The 16795-nt window shown below is 39.7% G+C and overlaps 1 protein-coding gene and 1 long non-coding RNA gene across 2 annotated transcripts in view; one reads left to right on the forward strand and one right to left on the reverse strand.

Moving 5' to 3' along the window:
* Positions 1-14861, forward strand: part of LOC138649155 (mucin-2-like) — a 134053-nt gene extending 119192 nt beyond the window's left edge. Inside the window, exons 44-50 of the mRNA XM_069739322.1 lie at positions 1506-1546; positions 2363-2482; positions 4126-4230; positions 10002-10127; positions 10483-10522; positions 13676-13799; positions 14563-14861. Of these exons, the coding sequence (XP_069595423.1) occupies positions 1506-1546; positions 2363-2482; positions 4126-4230; positions 10002-10127; positions 10483-10522; positions 13676-13799; positions 14563-14761 (755 nt within the window). The 3' untranslated portion in view covers positions 14762-14861. The remainder of the gene's footprint in view (positions 1-1505; positions 1547-2362; positions 2483-4125; positions 4231-10001; positions 10128-10482; positions 10523-13675; positions 13800-14562) is intronic.
* Positions 1-16795, reverse strand: part of LOC138649157 (uncharacterized) — a 197375-nt gene that overhangs the window by 152812 nt on the left and 27768 nt on the right. The gene's annotated exons all lie outside the window — the stretch shown is intronic.

Here is a 16795-nt window from a genome sequence, read left to right on the forward strand (position 1 = left end):
TTTTGCACATGGACACACGGTCCGTGAAAACACGCTGACATGTGCAGTGACACATTGCTTTCAATGTGTCTACGTGAGTCAGTGTCTCCGGTACGTGAGGAAACTGTCACCTCACGTACCGGAGCCACGGACGTGTGAAACCGGCCTTATACAGGGTGGGCCATTTATTTGGATACTTCTAACTAAAATGGGAATGGTTGGTGATATCAACTTCCTGTTTGTCGCACATTAGTATATGGGAGGGGGAAACGTTTGAAGATGGCTGGTGACCATGACCGCCATTTTGAAGTCGGCCATTTTGGATCCAACTTTATTTTTTCCAATGGGAAGAGGGTCATGTGACACATCAAACTTATTGAGAATTTCACAAGAAAAACAATGGTTTGCTTGGTTTTAAAGTAACTTTATTATTTCTTGACTTATTTACAAGTTTATGACCACTTATAAAATGTGTTCAAAGTGCTGCCCATTGTGTTGGATTGTCAATGCAACCCTCTTCTCCTACTCTTGACACACTGATAGCAACATTGCAGAAAAAATGCTCTCTTAGGGGGTCAGATTCCTTGTAGGAATGCTGGGACCTGACACCCATAATGTGGTGGTGCACCATCTTGCTGGAAAAACTCAGGTAACGTGCCATCTTCAGTGCATAAAGAGGGCAACACATCATCATGTAGCAATTTCAGATATCCAGTGGCATTTAGGTTTCCATTTACGAAGAATGGCCCCACTATCTTTGTACCCCATATACCACACCATACCATCAATTATGGCTGTCAGGTCTGAGCATTCCTACATGAACAGTTTCCTAGAAAGTGGATTGGTCATCGTGGGCCAGTTGAATGGCCACCAAAGTCTCCCAATTTGACCCCCTTAGACATTTATCTTTGTGGTCATCTGACAGCAATTGTCTATGCTGTGAAGATACGAGATGTGCAGCATCGGAAAAAAACGGATACTGGAAGCCTGTGCTAGCATTTCTTCTGAGGTGTTGCTATCAGTGTTTCAAGAGTGGGAGAAGAGGGTTGCACTGACAATCCAACACAATGGGCAGCACTTTGAACACATTTTATAAGTGGTCATAATCTTGTAAATAACTCATGAAAGAATAAAGTTACTTTAAATCCAAGCACACCATTGTTTTTCTTGTGAAATTCTCAATAAGTTTGATGTGTCACATGACCCTCTTCCCATTGAGAAAAATATAGTTGGATCCAAAATGGACGACTTCAAAATGGCCACGATGGTCACCACCCATCTTGAAGTTTTTCCCCTCCCATATACTAATGTGCCACACACAGGAAGTTGATATCACTAGCCATTCCCATTTTATTTAGGTGTATCCATATAAATGGCCCACCATGTACATGGGTATAATGTATATATATATCTATAGGTGGAATTTGATGTATTTTGTTGCTATGATAGTAATTATACAGTACATGTAATATAACTCATGTTGCCTTAGACAAGGGATGTAAAATTAACTATTCCTGTCTCTACAGTTGCAAAGAATGTTTGTGTGAACAGGAATGCCGAATATATGGTAAGGAAAGCTTGAAATAACAGATGTTACATATTCAATATATTTATCATGATTAGGTCTATAAGGCTCTGTTCACATCAGTGTATTGTGTGTCATACACCAGAGGTGATGAACATATTCCATAGATTTTTAATGCTTATAGTTATATTTTAATTTTTCCATAAATGTGAGGTAGGCTCTGACCGAAGCCTCCAGCACAGACATGCGTCTGACTAATATTTGCACCCAACTAAATTTTCTATTGTTCTATTTACGAGAAAAGGAAAACTAATATTTTATAGATTAAAAAAAGAACTGTGAAAGGAAGCTGCTTGAAATGTCAAGTTTTTGTGCAACTCAGATTATTTTACACGAGTCCAAGCAAGCTCAAATTGTTTTTGATAAGTGGGCGGAGCTTGATCTGGATGGGGCATGGCCAAGCATGCCTGGCAAATTCATCATAATTTACTGCACAAGTTACTACAGAAATGTATGACATTCCATGATCGGCATACATTTCTTACGCTGGCACAGCAAGGTTTTCTTCCACATTTTGAATGAGACTCGCCTACTCAAGAGCCCTCCAGTGGGCGTGGCTGACGAGAGGGCGTGGTCTTGCTCCAATCAGGTGTATAGAATGAGGCTCCGCCCACTGGCCGGGCTCTGGCCGGGAGTATGCATAACTTATACATACCGTTCGGTCCCGGCTCAGAAACGGAAGGCAGTGGAATACTTGGATTGTAATATTTGCAATGTATTTGGATCAATCACCTTATATCAATTTGTAGACAATGAAATTAATTTCTTACTGATAACCAATGACCTTTTCTCCCTCAGCCTGGAGCACAGGTATATACTGATAACTGCCAGAGCTGTGTATGTATAGAAAGTGCAAACAGGACCACGAGGCCGATTATCCAATGTACAGATATTCTGCATAATGCACCGTGCCCATTGGTAAGTAGAAATACGACAGCAAACTCAGCTCTGCAGGCAGTGGCTAACCTGGAGGCTTGTTAGATCCAATGCAAAATCTGCCTCAACTATCACTGTTCTTTCATAGATATGGCCCTCCCAGATGGGTCAAGCAGACCTTTGGGGTCCTTCTAGGCCCCGGAGTTGGGATGTAACTGCAACCTCTGTTTGCAAGAGATCTTCATAGATTGCAGTTGCAAATGCAGCAAATTCTATTTTTTCTAGGTTACCATCAAGGTGGTTTTGCTATCGGCACCCTGGCAAATGAAGCCCTCAACACACCAGTAGGCTTCCCACCATCCACTTGCCCAGGAGGCTTTGCACCGGGAAGTTTGGTCATTGCATTATTTAAAGGGAACCTGACATGTCATTTTTAACATCTAAACTGTCCTCAGAGTGTTATTAGTGACGCAATGTGCGCCACTAGCATTTTTTTTTCATTAAAAACGGCGCTGTAATGATGTGCAAAAAGCACTTTATGTAGTTAAATCGTACCTGCTCATTTACTCATAGGGGTGTGCTTCATTTTCTAGTCAGTCACGGGCATTGATTGATGATCCCGGCTTCGCTGACATCACTCAAATCCCCTATAAAATCCTGCACTTGTGAAGTGTGTAGCGTTGAGCCGCGCCTGCGCAGTGTCAACCGGGGGAGCCTCACTGGCTACACATTGCAAAAGCACAGCTGCCTGCTCAACAATGCGCAAGCGCGGGATTTTACAGCAGATTTGATTATGGCAGCGAAATCTGCAGCGTCAATCAATTTGCGTGGTCGGCGACTCCCGTGACTGAACAAAAATGAAGTATACCCCTATCACTAAATGAGCAGGTATGATATAACTATATAAAGTGCTTTTTGGACATGATTACAGCGCCGTTTTTAATGAAAAAAATGCACTAGGGACGGTTTAGATACCAAAAATGACATGACAGGTTCACTTTAATAAGTAATGATGTCAGACCTGGTGCTTTTCTGTCCAGTTCCCATCCCCCATGGTCCCTCTAAATATTCAATATGCATAGACAAGATCACAGTATTCCTATTTAGTGCAAAATCGTTGGGTATTGTGCTTGGGAATAAACATGCCATCTTTCCTAGGACAAAGAGGACAAAGAGATGGAGGGTGATGAGCATCTTATGCTACTTATTAAAATCTTGATTTTGTTTAGTTTATTATTTACTGCTCATTGTCTAGGTTACTGGCCATCTCTGCTGACTAGCAGCGGTGGCTAAATATGGATAGTGCTTACAAGCTAATTTTTAGAGTGCTTGTAAGCACTGCTCTAAAGCTACAGTAGATGGAGCAGTTTAGGGCACTGTTAGCTCCCAAATCGGCCATCTTCAGTGCTTCTTGGCTCTTCCAACGCTTTAGAGGTTAAGCTTCATCATATAACAGCAATGAGGTGCACTGTCAATCAAACAGGAGTGCATTGCCCCTCCAGCAAGCAGAAAGACGGGAGGCTGGAGAGCTCCTGAAAAAATTAAAATGAGACAACCTCTTTAAATCCTGGATCACTTGCCCATATGGGGTTAAGATATTTGATGATAGCCCTGCTTTTAAAAAAGGCAAAGTGTGAAATCGGCAGGAAATCCACAGGCTACATTTTTTTCTCGTTTACTCACAGGGCTTTGCACTGAAGAAGGGCACAAATCACTGCTGTGGGGGATGTGAGCAGACTCACTGTGTCCTGAGTCTCAACGCTTCCAGCTCTTCTTACCGGCTCATTAAAGTATGTCTATATAACTAAAATACCTCTCTGTACCTACTGTAATAATCATCATCATTCTTGGGCATAAAGTATTCCCAGTATTAGGTGGATGTCGGCTACTCCTCTTGTATAATTTTTTTTAACCATATGCAGTGAAAATATAAAATTATGAAGCCCTCCTCCTCCTATCAAAGATTTTATCCTCTCAACCCTCCATCACATACAACTGATCTGACAGGCGCTTCTCTTTTACTTTCATTTCTCCTTCCTCACCAGATTGTGAGGAAACCCCCTCCCTCCAGGTAGTCTCCTGTCTCTTGAAGGTCTGTGAAACCTGATATCACAGTTGGATTTCAGAGCTTCAGGGGAGAGGATATAGCTGCACAGATCTCTCAGGCTCATTGTATGTGAATACGTCACATTCAGTAAGGTTGGTATTTTATGTTTTTATTCATCACAATAGTTTATTTAGCTTGTTTTATGAATGTATAGCACAACATGTGAGGATATTTCATAGAAATAAGGGAGATTTTATAAAAGAAAGTGTGCTGCTCAGGCATATACAGTAGTTCCCTAACATATTCCTTCTCTTGCTTCAGATTATCTGCTGAAATGGAGAGGAAAATGTACAATTTATCCAAACAACTTGATGTTGAGGAAGTAACAAACATGCTGTTAGATGATAGAGACCTCACACTGAATGAGGATTTAGGAGAGGAAAGTGAGATTGATTCTCATGATGAGGTGGAAGAATGTGTCCTGGATTCTGAAACAGAGCAAGATGGTGACAGTGGTGAGGATGAAGAAGTTGGATCATATTATATTGGAAAAGATAAAAATACTAAATGGAACAAGAAGCCATTCCAGAAAAAACGTAGGGAACCTTTAAACATTATTACTCACCTTCCTGCAGTAATTGGAACTGCACGTAATGCAAAAACTGCAGTTGAATGCTGGAACAGTATATTTACAGATGACATTCTGGACTCTATTGTCACATATACCAACCAATATATAGACATTATAAAGGACAAGTACATCTGCAACAGAACCATCAAGCCCACAGATGAAATAGAACTGCGTGCTTTTTTTGGATTACTGTACCTTGCAGGAGCTTATAGGGCAAATAGACAAAGTTTGGAGGAACTTTGGGGTAAAGATGGGGATGGAGTTGAAAAATTTAGCCTTGTTATGTCCATAAACAGATTCAAGATTCTAATTCGTTGCCTTCGGTTTGACGACAGAACTACCCGAACCGAACGCAAAACACATGACCGACTTGCTCCAATTCGTGATATATTTCAAAGATTTGTTGTAAACTGTAAACAAAGTTATTACCCTGGAGAGAATCTCACTATTGACGAAATGCTCCCTGGTTTTCGTGGTAGATGTGCCTTTCGTCAATATAGTCCATCAAAGCCAAACAAATATGGAATAAAAATTTATGCCCTTGTTGATGCCAGTAAGACCTACACTTACAACCTGGAAGTTTATGCAGGAAAACAACCAGAAGGTCCTTACTGTGTGAGCAAAAAACCCATTGATGTTGTAAAAAGACTGGCTGAACCCTTATTTGGATCGGGTCGCAATATTACAGCTGACAATTGGTTTACAAGTTGTGATCTGATTGATTATCTGAAAATTCAGAAGCTGTCATATGTGGGAACTGTAAGAAAAAACAAAAGGGAATTGCCGCCACAGTTTGTAAGTGTGAAAGAGAGACAACAGTACAGCAGTATGTTTGCATTCCATAATGGAAAGGCTTCAGTTTTCTATGTACCACATGCCAAAAAAATCGTACTTCTTCTATCAACACTTCATGATGATGCTGCCATCGATCCTGGGACTGGGGCAGAAAAAAAACCGGAGATAATTACATTTTACAATGCCACCAAAGGGGGTGTGGATACAGCAGATCAGATGTGCTCCACTTTCAACGTCAGCAGAAACATCAAACGCTGGCCAATGGTCATATTTTTTGCTATGTTGAATTTGGGTGGTATAAATTCACAAGTAATTTATCTTGAAAACAAGCTTGAACCACTCCGTAGACGATTGTATCTGAAAAAATTGGCCCATGAACTAGTACTTGGAGAGCTACGCAGGAGAAGCGTGAAAACAATCGGTATCCCCTCTCGCCTTCAAGTTCAGCTCAAAAGGTTCCGCCCAGAAGATGATGGTGAAAAGTCACCATCTGCACCACCTCACAAAAGAAGGAGATGCACCACCTGCCAAACGGAAAGCGGAACCAGAAGGCTTTCAAATTATGAATGTCTCAAATGTCATAAAGCAATTTGCCTGACACATGCAAAAATGGTGTGTAATTCTTGCTATTTGCTCTGCAAGTGTGACTTTTCTGGGGAAACCTCAGCATCTACTTCTGATTGAATATGTTTTTAATAGTACTTAAGGTACCTTAAAATTAAGTTTGTGTTCAAAAATTTTCTTTGTACATTTTTTTGAGAGAGTCGAACTGGGGACTATTTGGCGGGAGTTTTGAAAAGTTTGTATTTCATAGTTATTAGTTTTATGTTAAGTAAATGTTTTTTTTTGCAACTGATTATGTGTAGTCTCTTTTATTACATCCCTATGAAGGTCACTGATCACTTTTAGAGCACTGAAATTGTAAACATTAGATATTATAGGTATTTTTCCAGCAGGCGCCTGACAGGCACATTGTATGTGAACTCGTTAGTCCGAATATTGTATGTGACGGAGGGTTAATAGATTGCAATCATTATAAATTGTGTGCAGAATTATTTGGCAAGTTGTATTTTAGAGGATTATTTTTATTATTCATCAACAACTATGTTCTCAATCAACCCAAAAGACTCCTAAATATCAAAGCTTAATATTTTTGGAAGTTGGAGTCAGGATTTTTAGATTTGGCTATCTTAGGAGGATATCTGTTTGTGCAGGGAACTATTACTGTGCAGAATTATTAGGCAAATTAATAAAAACCAAATATATTCCCATCTCACTTGTTTATTTTCACCAGGTAAACCAATATAACTGCACAAAATTTAGAAATAAACATTTCTGACATTCAAAAACAAAACCCCAAAAAATTAGTGACCAATATAGCCCCCTTTCTTTATGATGACACTCAGCATCCATAGATTCTGTCAGTTGCTTGATCTGTTTACAATCAACATTGCGTGCAGCAGCCACCACAGCCTCCCAAACACTGTTCCGAGAGGTGTACTTCCTGTAAATCTCACATTTTATGAGGGACCACAGGTTCTCTATGGGGATCAGATCAGGTGAACAAGGGGGCCATGTCATTATTTTTTCTTCTTTGAGACCTTTAATGGCCAGCCACGCCGTGGAGTAGTTGGAGGCATGTGATGGAGCATTGTCCTGCATGAAAATCATGTTTTCTTGAACAACACCTACTTCTTTCTGTACCACTGCTTGAAGAAGTTGTCTTCCAGAAAATGGCGGTAGGTCTGGGAGTTGAGCTTCACTCCATCCTCCGAAAAGGTCCCACAAGTTCATCTTTGATGATACCAGCCCATACCAGTACCCCACCTCCACCTTACTGGCGTCTGAGTAGGAGTGGAGCTCTCTGCCCTTTACTGATCCAGCCTCTGGCCCATCCATCTGGCCCATCAAGAGTCACTTTCCTTTCATCAGTCCATAAAACCTTTGAAAAGTAAGTCTTAAGATATTTCTTGGCCCAGTCTTGATGTTTTATCTTATGTTTCTTGTTCAAAGGTGTCTTCCTTACCTTGGCCATGTCCCTGAGTATCGCACACCCTGTGCATTTTGTTACTCCCGTAAAGTTGCAGCTCTAAAATATGGCAAAACTGGTGGCAAATGGGCATCTTGGCAGCTTCAGGCTTGATTTTCCTCAATTCATGGGCAGTTATTTTGCGCCTTTTTTGCCCAACACGCTTCTTTCGACCCTGTTGGCTATTTGCCATGAAACGCTTGATTGTTTAGTGATCACGCTTCAAAACTTTGGCAATTTCAAGACTACTGCATCCCTCTGCAAGATATCTCACAATTTTGGACTTTTCAGAGCTCGTCAAATCTCTCTTCTGACCCATTTTGCCAAAGGAAAGGAAGTTGCCTAATAATTAAGCACACCTGATATAGGGTTTTGATGTCATTAGACAACACCCCTCCTCATTACAGAGAGGCACATGACCTGATTTGCTTAATTGGTAGTTGGCTCTCAAGCCTGAACAGCTTGGAGTAGGAAAACATGTATTAAAAGCATCATGTGATCAAAATACAACTTGCCTAATAATTTTGCACACAGTGTATTATATAGCTCTGTGTACTTACAATTGCTCATTTTGCCTTTCTACCGAGATAATTCTTCTCTTTTCTCTGCTGTATGTGGAAACAGGAAGTCTCTTTTCCCTGCATAAATCATTCCTCTTTTCATTTCTTGACCCAACTGCTCCTCCTCCTTGTGCCAGGAACTTTTGCAGTGACTCGTGACTTGTGCAGAGAAAATTGACCTCCTGTTTCTACATAGAGCTTAGAAGTATTCAGCTAGTCAGTTTTTAATCTTGTGATGTCATAGATCTATTGGAAAAGAGAAGAATTAACTGGTTAGAAGGGGAAAATGAGCAATTGTAAGTACAGTACATAGTGTTACATAGTATGATGATTGCAATATATTAAGGGGATAAAAACTTTTATTGAAGTGCTTCTTTAAGAAGCCATTGCTTAGGAAGATTAGAAGAATAGAGTAGCAATTTACATCAAAATTTATTAGGGGCTTTAGTTGATAAAAAGGGTTATCCCACCTAGGATAAATGGAGCTCCACATAGACTTTAGCCTTGAAACACTATAAATATAAACTGCAGCCTAATGCAAGTTAATGGGGTTACATTGAGACCACTAGAGTATTATGACCACGGCAAGCTTCAAAAAGTTCGACTAGGAGGTAGCACCAATCATAATATTACAGCGTATCTGCTTTGTGCTCCATGTATTCACTTTTACATATTATATTGTTTGTAGTGTCTCCCACCGCAAGGGGGTCCTGAATGGAGGAATCCCTCTGTGCTGTATACTGTATAAGATGGGACAGCCTCTAGTGAGCTAGACCACTGTGTATGTATGAGTCATGTAGCAATCCATTTTTTACTTTCCATATAAAATATTTTTATAAGGGTTTTATGAGCTTCATACATCTAATATAACATCTAGAATTTAAAAAAATCACATACATTATGTAAAACAATTTGCTTGAGTCTTTTGTTACATCATATACTGTATATACGGAGGGTCAAAAGCCACACATGTGAAATGCATATACCAGTCAAATATGTCCAGAATCTTCTATCTCCATTCTCGTGCTCTGTAAGTTACCATCCACTCCTTTTCACTAGAAAGTTCATCTTCAGCATTCTATGGGCAATATAGTTGCAGGAATCTCCTTTTCCTTACTTCCCAGCATACATTGCTTCTGCTGTTGTGTAATGGCTTCCTTGCCCTGAACTAAAAGCCTCTATATAGATTAATGGACCGGAAAGCTGAAACTGAAAAGTAAACATTCACCCCCAATTCTCGACTGTCAAACTCAGTGTCTCTGCTGCCTAGCTGATTACACTTAACAACAGGCAGTGAATAAGTGAGACACCTAGTGGTCAGAACTGTGCAATGATTGTTCAGGCTGAAATGGAAAATCCTATCCTTTATCAAGTTACAGTTACAGTATATATTGTAAATGATTTGTCATTAGCTGGTGGATCTGTTGCCAGTAAGTCAGATAGTACCATGAGTCATCCATAATATATATAATGTGAATTTATAATTTTTATTTCCTCAGCCTGATGAAATAATAATTTCTGATAATAAGTGCACCGAGTACAGATGTTCTGTCATCAATAATCAGTTCATCACATCATCGTCACACATCTCTTGCCCTGATTTTAATGAAGATGACTGTACACCTGTGAGTATGATAACTTAAGCACTTAAGCATTCATGTGGGGTGAGGACACTTTTTGGGTGAAACTGATTGTCCCCTGTATACCAGTGGCACTTGTGTAAAATATTGCTTCATTTTTGTGCCAGCCCTGACACTTTCCTAATCTATGGGTGGGACTTGGGAGCTGGTGGCTAATGTAGATTTTATTTTCTGGCACATGGACAGCCCTAAAATGGACCAAATTTATTGAGAATCACATGGATGGATGGATGGATGGATTTTTCAGCTGCTACGAATATGCTACACATGTATCTACCCAAGATCCTCTTATGATTCTCTATAGTATGTTGCATCATCATGTCCTTTTCTTTCCATGCAGGGAACCATTAAACTATTACCCAATGGCTGCTGTAAAGTATGTAAGTACTTTTAATAATGGTCAATGGAAAGTTATATAGTATTTTGTAGATGAAGATAAGCACAAGATACATGTTAGAAGTTGTACAAAACACTTCCAAAAAGAGAAGTTACTAAAACCAACATTCCAGGCCAGGAGAGATGGCAGGTAGTGATGAGTGAGTTTGCAAGATTTAATTTTGGCAGATTGTAGGAATTTGGACGGGAAAATCAATCTGCATCAAAGTTATTTGGTTCAAATCTAATGTTCCTTATTATCCTCTGGGATCTTTCTAGAGCCAAAGCATAATACACAGAGGGTAAGATAAAATAATAATCTTTATTTTTATATAGCGCTAACATATTCCGCAGCGCTTTACAGGTTGCACACATTATCATCGGTGTCCCCGTTGGGGCTCACAATCTAAATTCCCTATCAGTATGTCTTTGGAATGTGGGAGGAAACCGGAGAACCCGGAGGAAACCCACGCAAACACGGAGAGATCATACAAATTCCTTGCAGATGTTGTCCTTAGTGGGGCTTGAGCCCAGGACTCCAGCACTGCAAGGCTGTTGTGCTAACCACTGCGCCACTGTGCTGCCCCAAATAATAATACTCACCTAGCTAATCACCTACCCTGCCACTCCAGTACTCCGCACAGTCAAGCCTCTTCTTTCCTCCTTCCTCCGGCGCGCAAAGTCCTCTATGGGCACCTTAACTTCCGGCACCAAGTAGACCTCTGATGTTAAAAGTCACATTATGAAAACATGACGTGCAATTCTCGAGTCCTAGTCAACCCCTTGGTCAGACTCTTTGGCGCAGAGTGAAGGTACCGCAAGAGGATGTCATGCCCATAGAATTAGTAAAGAGAAGGTTGCACGGAGCAAAGCACCAGACAGTGGACTGCGCCGAGTGATGAGGTGAGTATTGATATTTTGTTAAACTTTTTCCTTGCCCCCTACACTTCAACAAAAATGAGAGCCATAAGGCTTCCATTTTGCTGAATTTGCTTGAAGCAAATTGCAAAAAAAAAAATCAGATATAAGAAAACTTTAATTTAGCAATTTGACCAGATGTTACAGAGATTAGAGAAGGAGACTATAGTCCATAATAAACTTCTTTTTATTGAAAATTAATATAATAAGAACTATGTACAGCAGATAGTAGATACAAAGCATCATGGATGTTTCTTTAGCAATAAGCAGAATTGTAGACTTTTCCTTCACATGCGACTGTTCTCACTACAGCCCAGGAAAGTATCTTGTGAGCTTCCATCTCCCTTTGTGGGGACCGCATCGATCAAGGTGCAATGCTGCAGCCCCTCTAAGCTACTCTCAGTTCCCAGCTAACTAATGAGAACACCACAGAGTGGAGTTTGTCAGTATGGCTCCTGAGTAGCACTTGCAAAATCCCGTCCACAAGAGCCATAGACTCCATCCTGTAGCAACGTGTCTTTCTTTCTTCGTAGGAGAGGATTTGTCGTAATATGGAAACTACTGTAGACGCTTAGTAGCTACAATGCTATATGTATTCTCTTCCTCTTGCTTCCCTTTATTTTTACCTTCTGAATCCTCTCAGATAATAATAATAATAATTTTTATTTATATAGCGCCAACATATTCCGCAGCACTTTACAATTAAGCGGGAACATGTACAGACAATAAATTCGGTACGAGTTAAGACAATTTAGACAGTGACATTAGGGGTGAGGTCCCTGCTCGCAAGCTTACAATCTACCAGATATGACCCCATAACATCTTGAAGTGCATCCTAGTCCAAGCCTCCATCCTATGTCTTTCCTTTCACTTATTTTAGGCCTCCTTTCAGGAATTCGACTTCTCTCTGCTTCTTTCCTCTCCTCAGAATATTACTATCTGGGTTTTGAGTCTCCCTCTGCCATGCAAACATCCATTAGCATGCTGATCTGCCAACTATCAGACCTTAGGTCTGCGACTGCTGGATGATGAATCCTATCTGCCTCACGTTCTGTGTCCCTGGGTAGCTCCTCACATTCTGGCTCGTCCCAACTATTAAATCTATCTATCCCTACTAACTATCTGTTGCTGGGCAGAATACAACTTCATCACATGACAATGCAGATTACTAGACATGCAGTACAGTAAATGTGCAATACAAGAAATGCATAAGGCTACTTTCACACTAGCGTCGCACAACGCATGACGCAATGCGTCGTGGCGACGTACCGACGCATGCTGTGAAAGTGCAGCACAATGGGGCAGCGGATGCAGTTTTACAACGCATCCGCTGCCCCACTGTGAGCTCCGGGGAGGAGGAGGCGGAGTTCCAGCCGCACATGTGCAGTCGGAAATGGCGGACACAACGCACCAAAAACGTTATATGCAACTTTTTTGGTGCCGACGGTCCGCCACAACACGACGCAACCGTCGCACGACAGTTGCGACGTGTGGCAATGCGTCGCAATGCGTCGCTAATACAAGCCTATGGAGAAAAAACATCCTACAAACAACTTTGCAGGATGCGTTTTTTCTGCAAAACGACGCATTGCGATGTGCGTCGTACGACGCTAGTGTGAAAGTAGCCTTATTTCAACACAGATCCATCAAGGGATGTGTACAGCATCTCTTTATAACAGATTTTATATGAAGAAAAGGAGAAAATAGTGCAATTTTTTTTCCTGAAATCTATGTCTACTCCTAACAGACATAGATATCTTTTTCTCAATCAATTTGTTCCAGAACTGAAAGTGTATCACTAAGACCAAATGCATATAGTGGTACTTAGAGGCTGGCTCAGCCACCGAGTTTTCTCAAGTGAAGCCAATATTCTTGTGACTCTTTCATGCCATGCTCTGAAGTGTAGAGCAGTCGTCTACCTAGTGGAAGCCAACCAAAGAATGAGCACATCACTTTTTTTTAACTTCTTCAGGGTTTCCGAAATTTGAAGTGGTTAACAGAAAGAACATAAAACAGGACATGTGCACAGCCATGCTGTTTTAATGCTGCTGTGCACTATGTTAATTGTATGGCGTGCTTTTGCAGCTCCTATTCAGATTAATTCCTAGTGGATTGCTGGGCCTTAGAGAGGCCTATGTAAGCATGGACCAATGACTATAAATTTCTGATCTAAAACGAATAGGAAAAGAATTGTATTGACTTGGCATGCAAATCTTTAAAAAGTGAACTTAATCTTCTAGGTGTCAAAAAGACAGAGTCCTGCAAGCTGTTTGAATACTATGATCATCTGTCATACAACAACTGTCGCACAGCAGACATGGTGAAGATGTCTCGTTGCGTTGGGTCATGTAAAACATTTTCCACGTAAGAGCTCGGTTCATCTGTTTTTTATTAGCAGTTTTTATGGGCAGGATGAATTGGACACTCTGTGTTATTGCAGCCATATTTTTTTTAATTTGCAATGCTATGGTGTTTTGGATAAAACATATGGTACTTTGATAAGTTGGCCAAGGGTTATGTGTCTCAGATGATTAGTTCAAGGCAGATCTCCAGTAGGTTCTACCGACCTCACTCCTCTACACTGACATGTCTCTCCTTATGCAAACACATATGAGAAGCCACCAGGGACCTGCCTTGGAATAGTCATCTGAGTCGAATGGTCCCCAGACGACTTTTCAAACTATGCTTTCTGCTAGGGTGTTTCACAATAAAGCAAACCTCGCCTGATTCACACCGACCATAGTTTGGTGACCAGTTCCCTCTAATTTACTCTTGATTATACTTGGTGTCCAACTCGTAAGGTGGAGCTCTGGTTACATCATGATGAGATCTTACACCATGAGGTTCTTTTCATGGCCAGAAAAGCGATAGCTATTAGATGGATAGGAGAAAGATCTACTTTCATGGAGAATAACTGGGAAAAATATAAATATATTATATAAAAATAAGGGAATTACAGAACGTATGGGGAAGTGGTGTGATTTATTGATAACACAATGTAGAGATAGCCCCACGGTTCCTCAGCGAGTACCACATATTGGTGGGGGCCTGTTACAGGTGATTATTAAATTGTACTTTCTGTTTTATGAGTGATTTGTAAAGTAAATTAATTTAACTATTTTTTCAGTTACTCTTCATCGGCCAAATCCATGTCCCATAAATGTGCCTGTTGCCAGGAGGTGCAGACCAGACAGAAACACGTCACGCTCCAGTGTTCTGATGGGAGTCAGGTAGAGCAGGAGTACATTGCAGTGGAGAAATGTGACTGCGTGAATACAGCATGTGAACCAATGAAAGCAGAGGAGGAAGAAATGATCTTGGCATAAACATAATTTTAAGAAAGATGAAAAACATTGTAAAATTATCTGTAATTCTATCCACTTTATGAAATGTCTTCATTTTGAATATTAAATCGCTTATTTCATATTTTGTTTTGTGCAAGTTCGATTAACTGATATATAATATGTTAGGGTGAGTTGGTCTTCATGGAACACGCACTTACATATGATAAAGCAGAAAACTACTTTTTAAGCTACTGCGTAAGGTATTATTTTGCTTATGCTTTGGAACCTCTACAACCGCCAAAACTCTTGCCGTTTCCAAGAAAATATGCCAGTGGACTTCTTGTTACAGCATGATCTTAAATATGGAAGCTTGTTAAGAAATCTTTCTAAGTTTGCTTACAGAATAGTAAAATCATTGCCAAATAGTCTCGTTAGAGCAGACATTAATATTCCAAAGTTACCAAAACAACTGTTTTTGCGACCTCGAAATAAGAGTACATACTTGTGTATAAATTGACAAATTTCAGTGCCATTATTAAAAGTGACCACATATTAGGCTATATTGTGAAAAAAAACACCAACAATAAATTACTTTAAATACAGCCCTAAGAAAGATATAAAACTACAATTTTATTGAAAAAAACATAAAAACAAATTACAAGTTGACATAATATAATATATCCATGATTAAAAACCATAAATACCACAGATGAGGCAAATCGATGAGAAGCCCGGACCATATATAATACAATTAGTCAAACAAGAATGGCAAGGAAGGTAAGTATTAGCAGCCTAAAAACATATGCAGATTATTGTTAACTAGCAAATAATAACACAATGCGCCCTGTTATGTATAACATTCATTTTTTATCATAATACATGTATATATGTATATAACATATAAATGAGAAGTCTGGTAATAAATACCTGAATCTCATTATATACCACTCATGTATACCTTATAGAGCACAGAATTGATATTAGATAATTAATAGTGGGTATACATTATAAAACACTTTCATTACCTTGTAAATACCGCCCGTCCAAGTGTCCACCAAACCCGACGCGCGTTTAGCATAGAAATACTTCTTCCAGATATTAAATGAATGTTCTACATGGATATCAACTTGTGACTTGTTTTATGTTTTTTTTCCACAAAAATTGTAGTTTTTCATCTTTCTTTGGGCTGTATTTAAAGTAATTTCTTTTTGGTGTTTATACTATTTATACATTAAGACCCTACCCTTAGGATTCATTTTATAGGTGTGGTTTTATAGTGAAAAACTAAAGAAATCTGTGGTTACAACCACTAACAACTAACTAACTGTCACTATATGAGTAGTCATAACCATGGATACCTAAACTACTAAAATGCCTCGCACATGGTGTAAACGACATAGCAAATCAGGCGAACTATACTACATTTCTAATTGGACGCATTTGTAATATGATTATTATTATGATCTTGAAGATGGGAATACCTCTTTAAGTTACACCGCTAAATATTGCCTTTCAGTAACCCCGTTGTGGATTACAAACCAAGTAGTTAACATCTTATGTTTTTCTTTTGATATTGCGATGTTCGCTGGCCTATGTGAAGAGTTCCGATAATCTGGCGGCTAGGTATATTTAGCACTATAAACACTGAATAAATAGCAGCTGGCATGGCTTGTACCCTTGTAACTTTTCTATTTATTTAAGATGTTATTGAAAGACCAATAAATTATTAACAATACATTTTTCACTCCATCAAAAATATGGAAAGCACGTCAAAAACTTCAAAATCAGGTTTCCCCTGCGAACTACAAAGCGAGGGAGGGGGAGGGGATAACATATAGACATTTATTACATCAGAGACACAAAGAAAATTCTTCATTCCAGCACAAACGAGATCAGGTCTCATAAATAAAATGATATGGACATCGTATAATCTTATGTCAACACAAAATTAGACGCTTCACTCGTTTGCTTTTATGGATGGGTGACACCAGAATATACAGACGGAGCTGATAAAATATTCCATCTACTGAACATTTATGTTAAACATAGCAACAGGAGATGGCTTTGCATAAGACG

Source organism: Ranitomeya imitator, chromosome 9 (assembly GCF_032444005.1).
Source record: "Ranitomeya imitator isolate aRanImi1 chromosome 9, aRanImi1.pri, whole genome shotgun sequence".
NCBI classification, from domain to species: domain Eukaryota; kingdom Metazoa; phylum Chordata; class Amphibia; order Anura; family Dendrobatidae; genus Ranitomeya; species Ranitomeya imitator.